This window comes from Pelodiscus sinensis, chromosome 15 (assembly GCF_049634645.1).
Source record: "Pelodiscus sinensis isolate JC-2024 chromosome 15, ASM4963464v1, whole genome shotgun sequence".
NCBI lineage: Eukaryota > Metazoa > Chordata > Testudines > Trionychidae > Pelodiscus > Pelodiscus sinensis.
In genome coordinates, this window is record NC_134725.1 from 1,206,404 (window position 1) to 1,226,636 (window position 20,233).

The 20,233-nt window shown below is 54.2% G+C and overlaps 1 protein-coding gene across 1 annotated transcript in view; it reads left to right on the forward strand.

Annotated features, from left to right (window-relative positions):
* The window catches only part of LOC112547596 (BICD family-like cargo adapter 1), a 281,178-nt gene that overhangs the window by 152,657 nt on the left and 108,288 nt on the right, over positions 1-20,233 (forward strand). The window contains exon 8 of the mRNA XM_075897779.1: positions 12,296-12,439. Within this exon, the coding sequence (XP_075753894.1) occupies positions 12,296-12,439 (144 nt within the window). The remainder of the gene's footprint in view (positions 1-12,295; positions 12,440-20,233) is intronic.

Below are 20,233 nucleotides of genomic sequence, written 5' to 3' on the forward strand. Positions count from 1 at the left end.
TTAAAGGGCTTGATGGAAGGGAAGAGAGGCAGCTCTTGCAGAAAGAGGCAGCAATCCTGGCTGATTAGGGGCAGCTGAGACAGGGCGGCTGGAAATCAATTAAGGTCCAAGGTGATTGGGGCTGCCACTAGGCCTCTTTTAAAAACCCTCCCTGCAGGGGGAGAGCATTGAGAAGAAGTTTGGAGCTTTGACAAGGAGTTTGGAGAGTGAAGGAGAGGTTTGGAGTGTGGAGAAAGACAACTGATAAGGAGACCGGAGGAGCCAAGTAGAGCAGCAGCAGCAGCAGCAGCCCTGATAAAGGCTGCAGGGACAGGCCAAACACCAAAACGAGGCGAGTGAATCTTATACTGCAACTCCTAAATTGTGGGACAGTGGCCTGACCAGGGGCTAGGGGCCCAGGAGTGGGATTGACTCTGTCACATGTGGTGCCAGAAGTGGGATCGTTTCGCTGCAGTGAGACCTTGCAGCCGACCCACCCAGGGCAGGTTAGGCCATCCTAGTAAGACAGGAGGAAAACAATATGGAGGATGTAGTCAAGGCCCTCATACAAGCCACTGCAGCACAGCAAGAAGCTACAAGTGGCTGCCCAGCAGGAGTCAGTGCAACTACAACAGGAAACAAACCAGCTACTGATGAGCCAGGCTGCCCAGGATCGAGCCACCTTACAGGAGGTAATAATGCAGCTGAAGGTTCTGTCCACTCAGGTGCATGGCCCAGATGGAGCATGGTCCCTATGGGCCAGCAGTTTCCTCCAGAAAACGACCAGGGAGGACGATGTGGAGGTGTACCTCCTGGCCTTTGAGAGGACAGCCCTGTGGGAAGACTGGCCCCGAGCCCAGTGGGCCAGCATCCTGGCTCCATTTCTGTGTGGTGAGGCCCAGAAGGCCTCTTTCGACATGCCTGAGGAGGCTGCCACTGAATATCCCCAGCTGAAGGCTGAGATCCTCGCCAGGTCGGGAGTAACCACTCCTGTCAGAGCTCAGAGATTCCATGAGTGGCAATACAGGGAGGGAAGAGCACCAAGGTCACAACTCTTTGACCTGATCCACTTGACCTGAAAATGGTTGCAGCTGGAGACCCACAGCCTGGAGTCAAGTATCAGAGGGGTAGCCGTGTTAGTCTGAATCTGCAAAAGCGACGAGGAGTGCATCTGATGAAGTGGGTCTTTGCCCACGAAAGCTTATGTTCCTCCACAGCCTGGAGAAGATCATGGAAATTGTTGTCCTGGACTGGTTTATGAGGGGCCTACCCGATCTGCGAGTCTGGGTCAGCCAGAATGACCCCTCTTCATATGATGAGATGGTAGCCCTCGTGGAAAGACAATTAACGGCTAAAGGACTCTTGCCACCCCTCAGCAAAGAAGGCCGGAGGGATAAGAGAGTTTGACTAGCCTCAAAGGCCCATGGCTCTGAACCCTCGAGTAAGACTTGGTCGGGGAAGAGGGAGACAGAAGAGCGGCCAGAGGCCACGAAGAGACTTGGGGACCGGGGGCAGGAAGGTCGGGGGGGGTAAGACCCAGTAGCCCAAGAAATAGGGGGGTGCCCCATGCAAGGTATTGATGCTATGCATGCGGGGCATATAGCGGCACACTGTCCAAACCCGACAGAACCCATGCAGTGTGACCTGGGGGACCTGGGAGGCCCCTACAGTCTCATAAATTTGGCAGGCATAGCAATGGCCCCCCCCCCCATCTGTACACCCGACCCGTTAAGGTGAACGGGGTAGAAACCATGGCCCTAGTGGACTCAAGGAGCGCCGTTACGTTGGTCTCGGCAGCTGATGGAACCAGATCAGCTGACCCATGCCAAGCGCACAGGGATCTCCTGTGTCCCTGGTGATGTCAATTATTACCCTGTTGTCCCTGTACAAATAGAGGTCCAGGGGAATGTCACAAGCGTTGCAGCGGGGGTGGTTCTGAGGCTCCCATACCCAGTTGTGATCGGGCGGGACTTCCCTGGGTTTAGTGACCTGCTCCCTATAATTGAGGGGAAGGAAGAGAGCCCCCTCCCAAGCTTTCATGAATTTTCCCAGGACCTATTTTCTGAGCCTGGGAAACCCCGGAAATCAAGGTAGGAAAGGAGGGCAGCCAAGAAACTGGGCACTCGAATCCTGACCCAGAACCTCAGGCAGGCCCTGGCCGGTGGGGAAACTGAGCCAACCGATAATGGAGCACTGCAAGAGGTAGACGAGCCTGAGGCTGGGCCTAGCTCAGCAGGGCCCCCTGGTTTGGAAGGGGCTGGAGGTTCCCCAGAGCCCAGGCAGGTAGGACCCTCACTGGAAAATTTTGGACAGGACCAACCAGGCCAACAACCTGTTGTATCAGAACATTCGTAAAGAGGTAGTTGAAATAAACGGGAACCCCGTAGAAGGACGACTCGATAGACCCTATTATATTATCAAGGGGGATATACTATATCGAGCGTTGCCAGGCCAGGGACAGGAGGTGGAACAGCTCTTGGTGCCTCAGAATCACCGGCGAGCCATGCTGGATCTAGCACACAGTCATTTATTTGGGGGTCACCTAGGAGTTGAAGAGACCCTAGATCGGATTTTACGAAGGTTCTATTGGCCCGGGGTATATATGGAGGTCCGGCGGTATTGTGTCTCTTGCTCCGAATGCCAGCTTCATGGGCCCTGGCCGCACTTGAAACCTGGTCGCTGGAAACTTGAACAAATTTACCATGTTAACCTGCTGAAACCATGGCAAGACAGGGAGGTGGAGCTGGCCACCCTGGGGGCAGCAATACCAGATGAAAGCCACCAGGGACAGGTGGGGATCTCCCCAGGATTAACCCTGGGCCAGAGGACAGAGGTTCTTGCGATGCTGGAGCAACACAGATGTTTTCTCAACAGAGGCTGGCTGGACCACTGAAGTCGAGCACCACATAATCACAGACCCAGGTCTAAAAGTGAGCATTAGGCCCTACTGAATTCCAGAAGCAAAGCGAAAGGAGGTACAAAAAGTAGTAAGAAAAATGCTGGAACTAAGAGTCATTGAGGAGTCCCACAGCCAATGGTCCAGCCCCATTGTCTTAGTGCCTAAACCTGACGGCAGCCTCCATTTTTACAATGATTTCCAGAAGTTGAATGAGGTGTCAAAGTTTGATGCATACCCCATGCCACGAATAGATGAGCTCATTGATCAGCTGGGAAAGGCTCGGTTTTTGTCCACCCTCGACCTGACCAAGGGGTACTGGCAAATTCCCTTGGCCAGGGAAGCCAGAGAGAAGACAGCCTTTGCCACCCCCGAGGGCCTATATCAGTACACCGTCCTCCCGTTTGGGCTACATGGGGCCCCTGCAACTTTCCAGCGACTTATGGACAAGCTACTGCGCCCTCACCATGCATATACGGCTGCTTATCTTGATGATGTCATCATCCACACCCTGGACTGGGACACACATTTGGAGAAGGTGGCGCCGTATTGGATACCTTAAGGGAAGCTGGCCTAACCGCAAACCTGGCCAAACGTGCAATAGGACTAGCAGAGGCCAAATACCTGGGGTACATAGTAGGGAGAGGCTTAGTGAGGCCCCAGTTGAATAAAGTGGCTGCAATACAGAACTCGCCCCGGCCTGTACAAAAGAAACAGGTCTGGGCATTCTTGGGACTAGTAGGGTATTACCGGAGGTTTATCCCCCACTTTGCTTCCCGGCCATGTCCCCTGACAGACTTAACGAGAGCCCGGGGCCCAGATGTGGTGAAATGGACCCCAGCAGCAGAGGATGCATTCAACAACTTAAAATCAGCCCCGTGCAGTGACCCAGTGCTCATAGCCCCAGATTTTGAGAGGGAGTTCTTACTACAGACCGACGCCTCTGAAGTCGGGTTGGGTGCAGTATTGTCCCGAATGGTCGGGGAAGAAGAGCATCCTGTACTATACCTAAGCCGGAAGCTCCTCCCAAGGGAAAGAAACTACGCCATCGTGGAGAAGGAATGCCTCTCAGTGAAGTGGGCCATGGAGAGCCTACGATACTACCTGCTCGGATGACAATTCACCCTCATCACAGACCACGCACCCCTGCAGTGGATGCACCGGAATAAGGACAGGAATGCAAGAATAACGCGGTGGTTCCTGTCCCTACAACCATTCCACTTCCAAGTAAAGCATAGGGCTGGAGCCAAGCACGGCAACGCCGACGGCTTATCGAGGGTGCAGTGCCTGCCGTCCCAAGTAGCCCAACCCCATAGTGTTGAGCAGGGGAGGGGGATGTGTGACAAAGCAGGTGGGATAGAGCAGGTTAAAGGGCTTGATGGAAGGGAAGAGAGGCAGCTCTTGCAGAAAGAGGCAGCAATCCTGGCTGATATGGGGCAGCTGAGACAGGGTGGCTGGAAATCAATTAAGGTCCAAGGTGATTGGGGCTGCCACTAGGCCTCTTTTAAAAACCCTCCCTGCGGGGGGAGGGGGGAGAGCATTGAGAAGGAGTTTAGAGAGTGAAGGAGAGGTGTGGAGAAAGACAACTGATAAGGAGACCGGAGGAGCCAAGTAGAGCAGCAGCAGCAGCAGCCCTGATAAAGGCTGCAGGGACAGGCCAAACACCAAAACGAGGCAAGTGAATCTTATACTGCAACTCCTAAATTGTGGGACAGTGGCCTGACCAGGGGCCCAGGAGTGGGATTGACTCTGCTACACCTCCAACATATGTACCTCTCCCCCTGGCTTAGTGTCATCCGCAAACTTGCTGAGGGTGCAATCCATCCCCGCATCCAGGTCATTAATAAAGATATTGAACAAAACCGGTCCTAGAACCGATCCTTGGGGCACTCCGCTAGAAACCGACCGCCATCCTGACATCGAGCCGTTGATCACTACCTGTTGGGCCTGACAGTCTAGCCATCTTTCTATCCATCTTACAGTCCAGGTATCCAATCCATATTCCCTTAACTTGCTGGCAAGACTATTGTGGGAGACCGTTATTAAAAGCTTTGCGATAGTCAAGGTATGTCACATCCACTGACTTTCCCATGTCCACCGAGCCAGTTACCTCATCATAGAAGCTAATCAGATTGGTCAGGCACGACTTGCCCCTGGTGAATCCATGTTGACTATTCCCGATCACATTCCCCTCTTCCAAGTACTTCAAAATGGATTCCTTGAGGATCCCCTCCATGATTTTTCCGGGGACTGAGGTAAGGCTGACTGGTCTGTAGTTCCCTGGATTATCCTCCTCCCCTTTTTTGAAGATGGGCACTACATTTGCCTTTTTCCAATCATCCAGGATCTCTCCCGATCTCCACGACTTTTCAAAGATAATGGCCAAAGGCTCTGCAATGACATTTGCCAACTCCCTCAGTACCCTCGGATGCATTAAATCTGGCCCCATGGATTTGTGTACGTTTAGCTCTTCTAAATAGTTCTTAACCTGTTCTCTCTCAACCGAGGGCTGCCCACCTCCTTCCCACGCTGCGTTGCCTAGTGCATTAGTCTGGGAGCTGACCTTGTCCGTGAATACAGAGGCAAAGAAAGCATTGAGTACTTCAGCTTTCCCCACATCATCTGTCACTAGGTTACCTCCCTCAACCAGTAAGGGCCCCACACCCTCTCTGATCACCCTCTTCTTGTTAACATGCCTGTAGAAACCTTTCTTGTTCCCCTTCACATCCCTTGCCAGCTGCAATTCCAATTGTGCTTTGGCCTTCCTCATCACTCCCCTGCATTCTCAAGCAATATATTTATACTTCTCCCTAGTCATCTGTCCAAGTTTCCACTTCTTGTAAGCTTCCTTTTTGTGTTTGGCTTACCAAGGAAATCCTTGGTGAGCTTAATCTGGTCGCCTGCGCATCGGGATGGTTTCTTCCTGTGCCTTCGTAGCCGGTTAGGCAGTCTGGAGGAGTTCCTCCACCTCTGGGTCAGTGGGCGCCCACTCAGTGCCCCGCTACAGAGAAGGAGGAGCAGGGTGTGGCTGTTGCTCCTCTCCTTTCCTGTGCTCCAGAGCACCCTTCCCTCCCTCCCTCTCTCCCCTGCCCTGCCTGCCTGCCTGCTGCTGCTACTGGGAGCCCTCTTGTGGCTGCCTGCCTGCTGTTACTCGGCCTCTTCCTCCCTGGACTGCTGCCACCACCCACAGCTTGCTGGTGGGTGGGTGTGGGTGGGGTGGGGGGGCTACCAGCCTGCCCTCTGCCCTCCCCCGCTCCCGGAGGGAGAGGTGAAGAGGACCCACCACCACCCAGAGGTCCTTACCCCTCAGCGGGGCTAGCCACTCACCCCATTTTCCACCTGGGACTCTTTGCAGCAGCGGACGAGGACTGAGCCCCCACAAGCGCTCATGGGCGTGCTCCCGCCACCCCATTGGACTTGGCCCCCCTCCCTCAGCTGCGTTTGTCTGGGGGTCACCCCTTACCCCTGATCACCCTGCCTTGCCCCCCCCCACAGCAGCTTGCCTCCTTCCCTGCTTCCTGCCCCAGTTTTTCTCCCTTCCTCCCTGAGTTTGCTCATCTGCCCCACCCAGCCCCAGAGTTTGTTTGCTTGCCTGCTTCACCCGAGCTCCGCACACTTCCCTTGCGTGTCCCGCCCCTGCCCTGGGTTAGCTTGCTGTAGTGTGCTCCCTGCCGCCCCTCCGTTGCCTGCTAAGTGGCAGCAAGGAGGAGGAGTTAACCTTTACCCCCCTTCCCTGCTGTCTGTGCCTGTCACGGGGTATGCCCCCGCCCGGGGTTTCAGCCCCCTCCTAATGGGCCTACCCCGTACCCCAAAGTCCCAATGTATAAGTCCCGGCCCCTCTATCAGGGCATATACGGTACCCAGCATCTCAATGCAAAGTTCAGGCCCTTCTATCAGGGCATATACGGTACTAGAGGCCTAGCCGCTCCGAGAAGCCTCTCCTGGCCCGGGGTTTGTTTGTCCAGGGAAGGGAAAATGGGTGGTAGGGGGACCCGGGCCCTCCCTCTCCACCGGGTCCCAGCCCAGGGCCCTTTAGGCAGGGTCTATGGCTCCTGCCGGCTCGGCGGGGGATCCGGCCGATACACGCCGAGCCGAACTTTGTATCCTTTGCCCTGGGCTGCTTCCTACCACGCCCTGGTTCCCCCCGGGCCCCTTCGCCCCCAAGGCAGTACCTGTCGGGGTTGTGGGCGCGCTCCTGCCGCCCTGGGTCAGCAGCTGCGTCCTCCGTGTCAGGGTCCGGCGACTCTGGACCCAGCGGCTGCAAGAATACTGGCCCAGCCTGGTCTCCTCCTTCGCCCAGGGGCCTCCCTGCCTGCCGGGCTCCTTCGGCCTTTATACCCGGCCGCTGTTGGGAGCATGCCCAGCAGGGTCGGAGGGGCGGGGCCTTCTCTGCCAGCTGGGCCTGGGCTATCCCCTGCTCATCAGTGCGGGGCCTGTCCGCCCCGTCACAGTGCCCCTCCAACCCTTCCCTCAGGATGGAGGAGGCCTCTGCCTCTGCCCCCGATACCACTAACCCCACAGTCCCCGCACCCCCACCCATCCTGCAGACCACTGTGGCCAACCTCCTGCCCCCTAGTCCAGGCTCTGCCGCTGCCATGGCCAATGCTCCCCACAATTCGGGAGGGCCCTCCACCTCAACCAGCAAGAAGGGCCAGGGAAAAAGGAGGGCAAAGGCCCAGTCCCCAAACCTCCCGCGGCCAAGGCCTCCCTGCCTTCTGCAGCTTCGCCATCCAACACAACCCTTTCTTTCCCTACCGTTCCCCCCACCAGCTCTGGGGGTGATCCATCTGCAGGCCCCAGAGCGTATACCCAGTGGCCGCTGTTGCCCCCCCCCCCCGTGTGCTGCCTCATAATCGGCCCCAACCGCCACCTCCAGCTCCATCCCTTCCCCACCATGACCAGAAGGCACGGCGTCCGCTGACTCCTGGTCCCCACGTCGAAATGTACATTAGGACCCCACTGCCCTCACCAATGCCCGGAGCCGTGGTGGCGACCTCTAAAATGTATGGGAAGGTTGTGTTCTTCCTTTCCTCGGAGGCCGCTGCCCAGGAGGCAGTGGAGAGAAACCTGGCAGTTGGGGGCATGCATGTGCCCCTCGAGCCACTGAAGGACCTGGGCGTATGTGTGGTTCTCACCTCCATCCCGCCCTTCCTCCCATTGCCTGCCCTCTCCACCCTGGGGAGGCCCATTTCCACCATCAGCCCTCTCCCGCCGGGCTATAAGGACCCCGCCCTCCATCATGTATTATCCTTCAGCCAGCAGGTACAACTACAAATGCCGTCAGCAGCGCATGACAGGATGGCGCCAGAGGGGTCCTTCCTGGTGCCCTACCAGGGGGCCCTCTACTGGGCCCACTACTCCACGGGGGAGGCCCAGTGTTTCCTCTGCCAGGCAACAGGGCAAGTCTGGAGGGACTGCCCTCTGTCCCAGTCGGAGGAGGTGTCTAGGCCCCCCCGGCCTCTGTGGCTACCCCTCCTCCAACCGATGGCTCTGCTCAGGCACCGGAAACACCCCCCCCCCCCCCCCCGGTATGCCCGACCAAGCAAGCGGGTCCCGCCTCCATAAATCCCGGCCGAGGAAGCCATGGCAGCAAGGGGGGATGGCAGCATCCCCCCTGCAGAGTCCACCCCTGAGGAGGCCTCAGGTGGAGCTCCTCCAGCCCCTGTACCATCCGTGCTCCCCGTCACCACCACTGAGGTAATTGTTGCCTCAGCGGCTGGCGGGGAGGACTCTGCAGCCGTGGGGATGGATTTTGGTTCCATCTTTGAGGAGATCGAGGCCCTGGGTCTGACCCCGCTCGCTCAGGGGGAAGACGACCCTCTGCCAATGGGCCTCAGTCTGGGCAGCAACTCTATTGCACCGCCCCCTCCTCCAACCTCCCCCATGCCCCCAGCTGTTGCCTCCTTCCTTACCCTCGGGGCACCCCTGGTGTCACCCATTGGCCCGGCTGTCTTGGGCGCCACGTATGAGGCCACCAAGCCCTCAGGGGCGATGGCCGTCACGCAGCGGCAGGGTCCCAGGTTTGTGGGTGCCCCCTCCTCCACCTCTGAGGTGGGGCAGTCACCTTCCCTCCCTGTTGGGGGCCCGACAGGTAACATCCCGCCAACCAATGCTGTGGCTGCAGTCATACGCTCTGCCCAACCCTCTGAGCCCAGCATCGGCATGGGCCCCCTCCCCACCTCCGTTCCCTCAGTTCCCATTCTGGAGGCTCCCCAGCTCGGTGGCCTCGACCTGGGGGACCATTCCCTAGTCCCTACTGTAAGCCTTGGTCCCCTTCCCCATCCTGACCCTTCCCCCGTTCCCGCCCATAGCCCCAGCCCTGATCCCACCCCATTCATGATCCTGTCCCCAGCCCTGCCTCCATTCCCACACCTGGCCCTGTTCCCACCATTACCTCCACCCCCACTTCTGTTTCCAACACATCTGACCCCGAACCTACTCTGTCCCCACCACAATGTCTATTTCCCCTTCACTGCCCCCACATCCCACTGCTATTGCCACCCCCATGGGAGCCATCTCATTTCCACTAACTACAAACAGCCTTCGGGGTGGTTTTCATGTCCCCAGTTCCCTAGGGGCTGCCCTGTTCCCTCCGTTGCCCCCTCCTTCGCGAAGGACAGGCAGCGTGGCGCCACAGCATTTTGTGCTGCACAGGGGGATCAGAACACTGCTTGCCTGTCTCTGGGGCCTGCGAGGTCCATTTGCAGGCCCAGCTGGAGGAAAACCCCTCTACCCCGACCCCCTTGGCGCTGGGGGCTGAGCTGCGCCAGTTCCTTGCAGACACCCGCGGGGCTAAGGACAAGGTGCAGCTCGCCATTCAACACTGGGGGGACTTTCACTCAGTCCTCTAGGCAATGAGAACCCTCTTGCAAGAGGGGAGAGGGACCAAAAGGCAGGACATCACAGCCTACGGCTGGACCTGCAAATTTTGTGATGCTTTCCTGACCTTCAAGTAGGGGAGCGGTCTGTTGCGGGGTCTGCGAGAGGCCGACGATTACCCTCCCCGCGAGGGTCCACCCCAGCCCTCACCAGGAAATACACTAATATTGCAACATTAAATGCCCGGAGCTGTAGGGCAGGTCTCCGCAGGAGCCGGGTGCTCTCCTTCCTTCGGGATGGGGGGTATTCGGTGGTTTTCCTGCAGGAGACTCACACAACTCCAGCCGTCGAGGCTGGCTGGCGGCTGGAGTGGGGGGACGGGGTGTACTTCAGCCACCTCAGCATCCATACGCTGATTGGTTTCTTCAGCACTTGTACCAGGAAGTTATCTGCAACATTCTCAAAAAACTTCCTTGATTGTCTGTGTACCACTGTATTGGTCTCCCAACAGATGTCAGGGTGATTAAAGTCCCCCATGAGAACCAGGGCCTGTGATCTGGAAGCTTCTCTTAGCCGTCTGAAGAAAGCCTTGTCTACCTCATCCACCTGATATGGTGGTCTAGAGCAGACACCAACCACAACATCGCCTCTGTTGTTCCCACCTCTAAACTTAACCCAAAGACTCTCCACAGGCTTTTCTCCCTATGTATACTGGATCTCTGAGCAATCATACTGCTCTCTTACATACAGTGCAACTCTTCCTCCTTTTCTCCCCTGCCTGTTCTTCCTGAACAGTTTATACCCTTCCATGACAGTGCTCCAGTCATGCGAGTCATCCCACCAAGTCTCCGTTATTCCAATCAAATCATAGTTCTTTGACTGGGCCAGGGCTTCTAATTCTTCCTGTTTGTTTCCCAGGCTTCTTGCATTTGTGTACAAACACCTTAGATAACTAGTTGATTGCCTTACCTTCTCCATTCGAATCAGGGGTCCTCCTTTGTTGCTCCTTCCTCCTTGTGTTTCTTTCTGGTATCCCACTTACCTCAGGGCTTAAGTCACCATCCCCCAACGAACCTAGTTTAAAGTCCTCCTCTCTAGGTTTGCAAGCCTGCCCACAAAGATGCTCTTTCCTCTCTTGGTTAGGTGGATCCCATCTCTGCCTAGCAATCCTTGTGCCCGGAACAGAGTGCCATGGTCGAAGAAACCAAAGCCCTCTCTCCGACACCACCTGCGCAACTACGCATTTACTTCCACGATTCGACAATCCCTACCTGGACCTTTTCCTTCAACAGGGAGGATGGATGAGAACACCACTTGTGCTTCACACTCCTTGATCCTTCTTCCCAGTGCTACATAATCTGCAGTGACCCGCTCAAGGTCATTCTTGGCCGTATCATTAGTTCCTACATGGAGAAGCAGGAAGGGGTAGCGAGTCAAATGTTTGATCAGTCTCTTGGTCACATCCTGAATTCTAGCTCCTGGTAAGCAGCAAACTTCTCGAGATTCCCGGTCTGGATAGCAGATGGATGACTCTGTCCCTCGGATGACTCTGTCCCTCTTAGGAGGGAGTCCCTGACCACCACCACCACCCATCTTCTTCTCTTGGGGGTGGTGGTTGTGGAACCCCAATCCCTAGGACTACGCATCCCATGCCTTCCGGTGGATGGTGTTCCCTTCTGATTTCTTCCTTGAGAGGTCGCTGCCAAAGCATTCTCCACCCCAGTGCCTGTGGAGAGAGCCTGAAAGCAGTTACTAACCTCTACAGGAATTGGGGATACCTGACTTGGTCTTCTTTTCCTGGAGATTACATGCTGCCAGTTTTCTTTCTCGTCCTGTATTGCCCTTGCTGGCTCTTCAGCCTGCTGTGCCTGCAGGATTAAATGCTGCCTTCTATCCAGGAAGTCTTCATCTTCTCTGATGGAACATAGGGTTGATACTTGGGCCTCAAGTCCTCTAATTTTTTCTTCCAATATGGCGACCAGCTTGCACTTAGTGCAGATGAAATCCCTTCTATCTTCTGGGAGGAAGACAAAGATGGCACCTGCTGTGCACATCATAACAGCAGACCTATCATTATCCATACTTGCCTTCCTTCAGAGAGATGACTCAGTTGTTTTTATTGCCCCTTGAAGGGCAGGAGAGAAACAAAATGCAAGAAAAAGACCACCAAACATTATGGGGCTCTCTGCAGGGCAAACTCCCAGGCAAACTCCCCTGTTGGCTGCGCACTGCATTCGCTCTGGCTGCCTTTTTATAAGGCTACTGGCTAGGTCTGTCTCAAAGCCTTGCCTCTAATCCAATCAGCCCCTAAAGGCCCACCTGGAACAAAGCACTCCCAAATCACATTTTTCAAACTGCTGCTCTTTTCTAACTGCCCAACACAGTCAAACAAATGCTCACAGACAGACAAGCTGTGTTATGAACCCTCTGGACACCATATAAATATATGTGAACGTATACTGTAATATCAGAGCTCTTGCCAAGTAACATTCCCATGCTCCTCTGTCTCTCTTAGAGCTGTTCCCACATCAGTACGGAACTAATGCAAATTGTAACTTATAAATGAAAGCTGAGCAAGAAACATTTCTCTTTTGCTGCCAGAGTTTTCGGAGAAGTAATGATGATGCCATAGAAGAACAGATCAAGCAAACAAGTGAGGACTCAAGAGCCCCGAGGGAGTTAATGGAGGGAGAAAGGGGGAAGCTGAGGCAGAGTCTGAAGGAGCTGCAGAGACTTCACAGTCAGGTGAGCAATCCATGCAGATTCCCTGCACCTTCTGAAATGCCAGTTGCTTTGTAAGACAGGATTATTGCACATTCCCACAGGGTGCTCTACCTACTTGCAAGAGATCATCCAGTTGTATCCTGAGAATACTGGTTGGCAACACCTTGTAGAGCCCTATATGAGTCAATCTTGGCTAACCCAATGTTCTTCAAGTATGTGTCAGTGTGGGAACTCTCAATGTTCTTCAAGTATGTGTCAGTGTAGGTGTGCTTGTGCTTCATGCACATGCGAGATTGGAGGAGTTTTTTAATTGGAGTGACAGGAGCCATGTATGCTCCCTCTGCTCCCTCATCTGAGAGCATAAAGGGCAGGATGGCTGTAACCCTATCTTGATTCCCTCTTACTGGTCATGGCAGAAAGGCAGAACCTGGCCTTTTTCAAAAGCCTTCCAAAATTGAGAAAAAGGAAGAGATCTCCCTCCCCAGCAGCATCCCTAGCCAAACCACTGATGCCTGAATACTAATGTAGTGAGGTAATATTTGTGTCCTTGGGAGGGTTGGGCACAAAGCCTGCCCACTTCTAAAGGCCCCTCCCCCAGCCTTGTGGGAGAGACCACTGGACCTGGAACTCAACTGATTGCTTGGAACAACAAATGAAACACGGGGTCAGGGGGTGCTGGTCAAAGGTGTAAAACAGGGGAACTGGATGGCGACCACAAACAGAGAACCTCAGACAGCGCCCACTGCTCCGCAAAGGTCTTGAGAGAGCTAGCGGACACCGCTCAGAGGAACTCTGCCGGGATGCGTGACACCAGGGAGGAGCGGAAGTAGGTCCCACAGTCGCAGAGCACCCCCTCGTCCAACATCCTCCTTCTGGTATTATAGAATCATAGAATACTAAGACTGGAAGGGACCTCGAGAGGTCACCAAGTCCAATCCCCTGCCCTCATGGCAGGACCAAATACTGTCTAGACCATCCCTAATAGACATTTAGACTCATAGACTTTAAGGTCAGAAGGGACCATTATGATATTCTAGTCTGCCCCCCTGCACAGTGCAAGCCACAGAATCTCACCCACCCCCCTCCTAGAATAATCCTCTCACCTATATCTCAGATATTGAAGCCTTCAAATACTTTGAAGACCCCAAGATGCGGAGAATCCTCCAGCAGTGACCTGTACCCCATGCTACAGAGGAAGGCGACAAACCTCCAGGGCCTCTGCCAATCTACCCTGGAGGAAAATTCCTTCCCGACCCCAAATATGGCGATCAGCTAAACCCTGAGCATGTGGGCAAGACTCACCAGCCAGACACCCAGAAAGTTCTCTATAGTAACTCCTATCATCCCTCCATTGACCTATTTACCTCTGATAATGAATGGTCAATTAGTTACCAAGATCATGTTATCTCATCAAACCATCCCCTTCATAAACCCATCCAGCTTAATCTTGAAGCCAGATAGATCTTTTGCCCACACTACTTCCCTTGGAAGGCCGTTCCAGAACCTCACTCCTCTAATGGTTAGAAACCTTTGTTTAATCTCAAGTCTAAACTTCCTACTAGCCAGCTTATATCCATTTGTTCTTGTGTCCACATTGGTATTAAGCTTAAATAATTCCTCTCCCTCCCTGGTATTTATCCCTCTAATATATTTAAAAAGTGCAATCATGTCCCCCCTCAGCCTTCTTTTGGTTAAGGTAAACAAGCCAAGCTCCTTGAGTCTCCTTTCATAAGACAGGTTTTCCATTCCTCGGATCATCCTAGTGGCCCTTCTTTGTACCTGTTCCAGTTTGAATTCATCCTTCTTAAACATGGGAGACCAGAACTGCACACAGTATTCCAAATGGGGTCTCACCAATGCCTTGTATAATGGCACTAACACCTCCTTATCCCTACTGGAAATACCTTGCCTAATACATCCCAAGACCGTATTAGCCTTTTTCACAGCCATGTCACAATGGCAGCTCATAGTCATCCTATAATCAACCAGGACTCCAAGGTCCTTGTTCTCCTCCGTTACTTCCAACTGACGTGTCCCCAGCTTATGACTAAAATTCTTGTTATTAATCCCTAAATGAATAACCTTACACTTCTCACTATTAAATTTCATCCTGTTGCTATCACTCCAATTTACAAGGTCATCCAGATCTTCCTGTATGATATCCCAATCCTTTTCTGAATTGGCAATAGCTCCCAACTTTGTGTCATCCGCAAATTTTATCAGGACACTTCCACTTTTGGTGCCAAGGTCAGCGATAAAAAGATTAAATAAAATTGGCCCCAAAACTGATCCCTGTTGCTTATCCACCTCTCAACTTTCATATTAATCCTTATCTTTTCCAATTTAAGCAATAATTCCCCATGTGGTACTGTATCAAATGCCTTACTAAAGTCGAGGTAGATTAGATCCACTGCATTTCCTTGATCTAAAAAATCTGTTACTTTCTCAAAAAAGGAGATCAGGTTGGTTTGGCACGATCTACCTTTTGTAAAACCATGTTATAATTTGTCCCAATTGCCATTAGCCTCAATGTCTCTAACTACTTTCTCCTTCAAAATTTTTTCAAAGATCTTGCATACTACAGATGTCAAACTAACAGGCCTATAGTTACCCGGGTCGCTTTTTTTCCCTTTCTTAAAAATAGGAACTGTATTAGAAATTCTCTAGTCAAGTGGTACAACCCCTGAGTTTAGAGATTTATTAAAAATTTTTGCTAATGGACTTGCAATTTCATGTGCCAGTTCCTTTAATATTCTTGGATGAAGATTATCTGGGCCCCCCGATTTACTCCCATTAAGCTGTTCAAGTTTGGCTTTTACCTCGGATATGGTAATATCTATCTCCATAGCCTTAGTCCCATTTGTTATGTTACCATTATCCCTAAGCTCTTCATTAGCCTCATTAAATACTGAAGCAAAGTATTTGTTTAGATATTGGGCCATTCCTAGATTATCCTTAACCTCCACTCCATCCTTAGTAATTAGCGGTCCTACTTCTTCTTTTTTTGTTTCATTTATCTAACCTACTCTTAAATATCTCCACAGATGGAGATTCCACAACCTCCCTGGGCAATTTATTCCAGTGTTTGACTACCCTGACAGTTAGGAACTTTCTCCTAATGTCCAAACTATAGATGGCAGCTTTCGCCAGGGCCAGGAGGAGGTTGACGAGGAGGTCTCGTGACTTTGTGGGGCCATAGATGGGGTGTACGTAAAGGAAAAGGTGAGGGGAAAAGTGCAGCCAGAACCTCAATAAGAGGTTCTGGAGGAGCCGGAATAGGGGCTGCAACCTGGTGCACTCAACATAGGTGTGTGCCAGGTTTTCCCTCACACCCCAGAAGGGGCAGGTGTTGGGGATAGGGGTGAACTGCTCCAGATACACACCCATGCTCACGGCTCCGTGGAGGAGCCACCAACTCATGTCCCCGATGGGCCATGGGATCAGGGTAGAATACACACTGGCCCACTGGGATTCCCCACCCTCGGCAGGTGTCAAGTAGTCCTGCCACTTGGTGTCAGGGTGGGACACGAGGGTGAGGAAATGGAGCGTGAGCACAAGCATGGTACCGTTGGCACCTGGGTGCGGTTCAGAAGCAAACCGGCTGCAGAGGAAGCTGGGGGGGACCGTGGAACAGGGGTTAGAGAAAAAGGGCCAAAGGGCGTGTAGTGTACCCTCTCGCAGGGATTGCTGCAGAAAATTGAGAGCGGGCTGCGACAAAACCGCCTTCACCTCCTGGAGTAGGCGCAGGGGGGGTTCGAGGGGTGGAGAGCCCCATGCGCTGAGTGAGCGCTCAGGGATCCACCCACTCCCCCCTCATGGAAGGACCCCTTTTATGGAGAAAAAAAGAGCTGCCGGTCATATTGGAGCCCTCGGAGGTGGCGGAGGAAGGCACGCGCCAACATGCTCCACGCCCGACTACCTACACTATAGAGGAGTCTCTGCAGAGCCTGGAGGTGGAAGGTCCAGACCTGGCTGCGCATGCAGACCAGGCCCTGTTGTGTCTCATCCCCCCCGCCCCCTCCAGTGGGATACAAAGGACCACTGCAGAGACCCAGTGCAGTCCTGGCCAGAAGAACTCCAGGGCTAGCCTCTGGAGCCGGGCCAGGACCTCCGAGGCCAGGCTCAGGGTGTTGAGCCGGTGCCAGAGCATGGACAGGACCAGTTGATTCAGCACCAGCATCCTCCCTCACAGGGAGAGACACTAGAGCAGTCCTGTCCATCTCCACAGCCGCTCACCCACCCTGGCCTCTAAATCCTGCTAGTTCTCCGGCAGAGAGGGATGTGTGGTGGACAGAAAGATGCCGAGAGAGAGCAGAGGACCCACACTCCACCTGATGGCCTGAAGCGCAGGTGTGAAGGAGCCTGCCTGCCACCAGGCCAGAGCTCTTGACCCAGGTGGAGGAGGCCACCAAGTACATGGCTTGGCAGGCCTCCACCCGCACCAGGTTGCCGGGGTCCTGGACCACGAGGAGCACGTCATTGGTGTATGCCAACAGGACCAGCCGCAGCTCCAGCTCTCGAAGCACCAACGCCGTCAACCTCCGACGGAGGACTCAGAGGAAGGGCTTGATTACCAGAGTGTACAGCTGGTCTGACAGCGGACACCCTTGATGTACTCCCCACCTGGAGCTGACTGGCTCGGTCAGGGTCCAGTTGAGCCTGACCAAACACTCTGCAGAGGAGTACAGCACCTGGAGAAAGCTGACAAAACGGGGCCTGAAGCTGAAAGCCTGCAGAGTGCCCAGGAGATACCCATGGTCCATCCTGTCGAACACATTCCACTGATCCAGGGACAGGAGGTCAAACGAAAGACCGTCCCTACACCTGAGCTCCAAGAGGTCCCAGACCAAGTACAAGTTATCAAAGATGCTGTGGCCCAGGACAGTGTAGGTCTGCTTGGGGTGAACCATGTCCACCAGCACGGACCGCAGTCGCAGCAAGATTGCTTTGGCTACGACTTTACAGTCTGTGCTGAGGAGCAAGATGGGACGTCAGTTCCTAAGGTCATGGTGGTCCCCCTTGAGTAGCAAGGTGAGCACGGCTCGCCTGCATGACAGAGGGAGGATCCCGCTCTCCAAGGACTCAGCCCAGACGGTGACGAGGTCTGGGCCGAGGATGTCCCAGAACACGCGGTAGAACTCCACGGTCAGCCCGTCCACTCCCGGGGTTTTGTTGGTGGGCATGAGACAGAGGGCTTCCGAGAACTCGGCCAGAGTGAGAGGCAGCTCTAGCCGGTCCTGGTCACCCACGCTGACCGCCGGGAGCTCGGTCCAGAGCACCCTGCAGGCGTCAGCATAAGTTGGATCCGGGGAGAAGAGGCTGGCGTAGACCCTCTGTCCTTACCAGTGGTGCTTCTGGAGGGGAGAGCAGTAGTGAAGACAAGATGGAGGCACCTTCATGATACTTTTATAATGTTGTCCATGCGAACAGAAAATTCATTCTTCTCCTGGGTGCTGGTGCCTCCCAAAATGGGCTGATCACATGACCCACAAACCAGTTTCTGCCCTTTTTAGGCAAGGAGCCATGGAGTCCCCGGGTGTGTCCTTCTCAAGCAAGGGGCCATCTTGTGCCCCTCAAGTGTCAATTGACGACAGTTAAGAGCCATTGTCCATGCAGCATTGAGCAACTGCCCCTCCCAGCAGAAAACATTTTAAAATATCAATACAAAGCCCGTATTCATAACTTTACACACACAGATTGTACAAGTACATGAGTAGCTTAGACCGAGTCAGCACAGCATAAGCTTTCATTTGACACCTCACATGGCCCACATTGTACAGAATTTGGGGCAACCACACACTAGTGGGTGTAATAATGATCTGCCTACTCATATTAAAATCCAATAATGTGACACCCCCAATGCAAAATTGATGCAGGAAGTGATGCCAGTAACGTCACTGAGGGCATCACAGGGCCTTCCTATGTTTGGCTCTGTTACTATGGGTTCTAACTCAATATTAGAAATATCAGTGTGTAACTGGAACAGTGTATGAAAACTATGTTTGTCTAAAACAGGCGAGGTTTACCCTGGAGACAACAATATCATTGAACTCTTTTATAAACCCAAGGTAAAACTTGGTAAGAACAACAGTGGATTGGATCTGCTTTTGTAGCATGATTCCCATGTGTCCTATGGGATCTTGCCCAGAGCTAAAGAAAATAGTTAATTTATCCATACACGCTCTGGCAACTGTCAAGAAACCAATTAATATCAAGTTCATGTAGATATTGACATTCTCCATAGTGTAGGAATCTGGGCATTTATCCATGAAAACAAAATGGTGTTGTGCCTCAGTTTCCCTTTCCATACAGCACATCAGTTCTGGAATGTCCTTTCTCATGTGAGTTAAAGGCATCAACAATGAAATATCAGTATCACAAAGTCTTTTACCATGCAGTACATCTTTATGTACAACTCTTAACGGGTTTCAGAATTTTTCCAAAAGATCATGCACATTGTACATTTTACAGTTCTTGGTATCAACAGCACATAAGTTACAAAAGTTAACATCAGCGATAAGAACAAATTCATTGCAATTGTTCATGTCCAGTTCTTTTTGTCATGCCAAACCTTTGTGTGACGGCCCGTGTGGGTGCGAACGCCCCCCCCCCCCCCCCCGGAGGGGTAAGGGGGGTTCAGCGGACCCGCCGTCTAGCTGTCTGAGTGCGATCACCCGGCCGCAAGTCCGGACCGGGGATCAGCGAACTCGTGGTTCCGTTTCCTCAGTGCTATCCCGGGGTACCAGTCTGTCCGGGGTCTAGGCGAGGAGACGGGGTCGCCCCCGGCAGCCCGTCTGTAGGTCGGGCCCCCGTCGGGGCAGTCCAAGTGAGAGGGTCCTGGCCCTTTTATCTAGTCACCCCAGCGGGGTTACATGGGTTGGGGTCTCGTGGTAGGGAGGGGGGATGTGGGGGACCCGGGCCCGCCCTCTCCACCGGGTCCCAGCCCGGGGCCCTAAGTGGGGGGAGAACGAAGTGGACGTTCCTCCCACGACAGACGGGGTCTATCCCCGTAACGCGCCTGTCCACGGGCGCCAGAAGGCCCCTGCCCCGGGCTGCTTCCACTCCCCGCTACCCTCCTCCCTGACGGGGGGGGTCCCGCAGTCACTTACCCCGCCCGAGGCGCCGGTCTCGTCCTGCGGCCGTCGTGAGGGTTCGGGGTTGTTCCCTCTTCTCCTCCAACGCGGGGGGGGGGGGTTCCCCTTGGCGGCTGGGGCGGCGGTGGTGGCGGCAGCTCCCCTGAGTGCCGCCACGTCCTGCTCCACCGGGCCGCTTTTCAAACGGCCCGGGTGATGACGTCAGGGGCGCCCGCTCCGCCCCCCGGGCGTCCTGGCGTCCGTTGACGTCACGGCCGGGGCGTCCCGGCCTGACGCTGGTTCCGCGCGGCTCTGGCCGTGCGGAACGCCGTTCGGGCTCCTCGCCCCTCAGCTGGGGCTGTCCCTGGCCCCTCCTTCCCTGCCGGGGAGTTAGCCGCCCCTCCCCCTGCGGGGTTTCCTCCCTGGCCTGCTCTCCCCTGCTCTCAGGGCTGCCTGCCGGTCCGTCCGGCGGCCTCCAGGGGGCGTCGGCGGCCCCCGCTCTAGTGCGGACCTGCGGCGGTCGGTCACACTTTGGCTCAATACCATTGGAGTTCTGGCACTTCAGGGTGAGTTTGCAGCTTTCCTTTGCAAAAGCAAGTTTTTTCCTTCCTCCCTGTGCCCTGTGGGCTCAAATCCTGATCTCCCTTGCTCAATAGAGTCAAAGAGCTGGCTGGGTGTGTCCTCTCTGCTCACAATAGCCATGGAGTTTTCCTCCCCCAGTCAGTCAAGTAACAAGTAACAC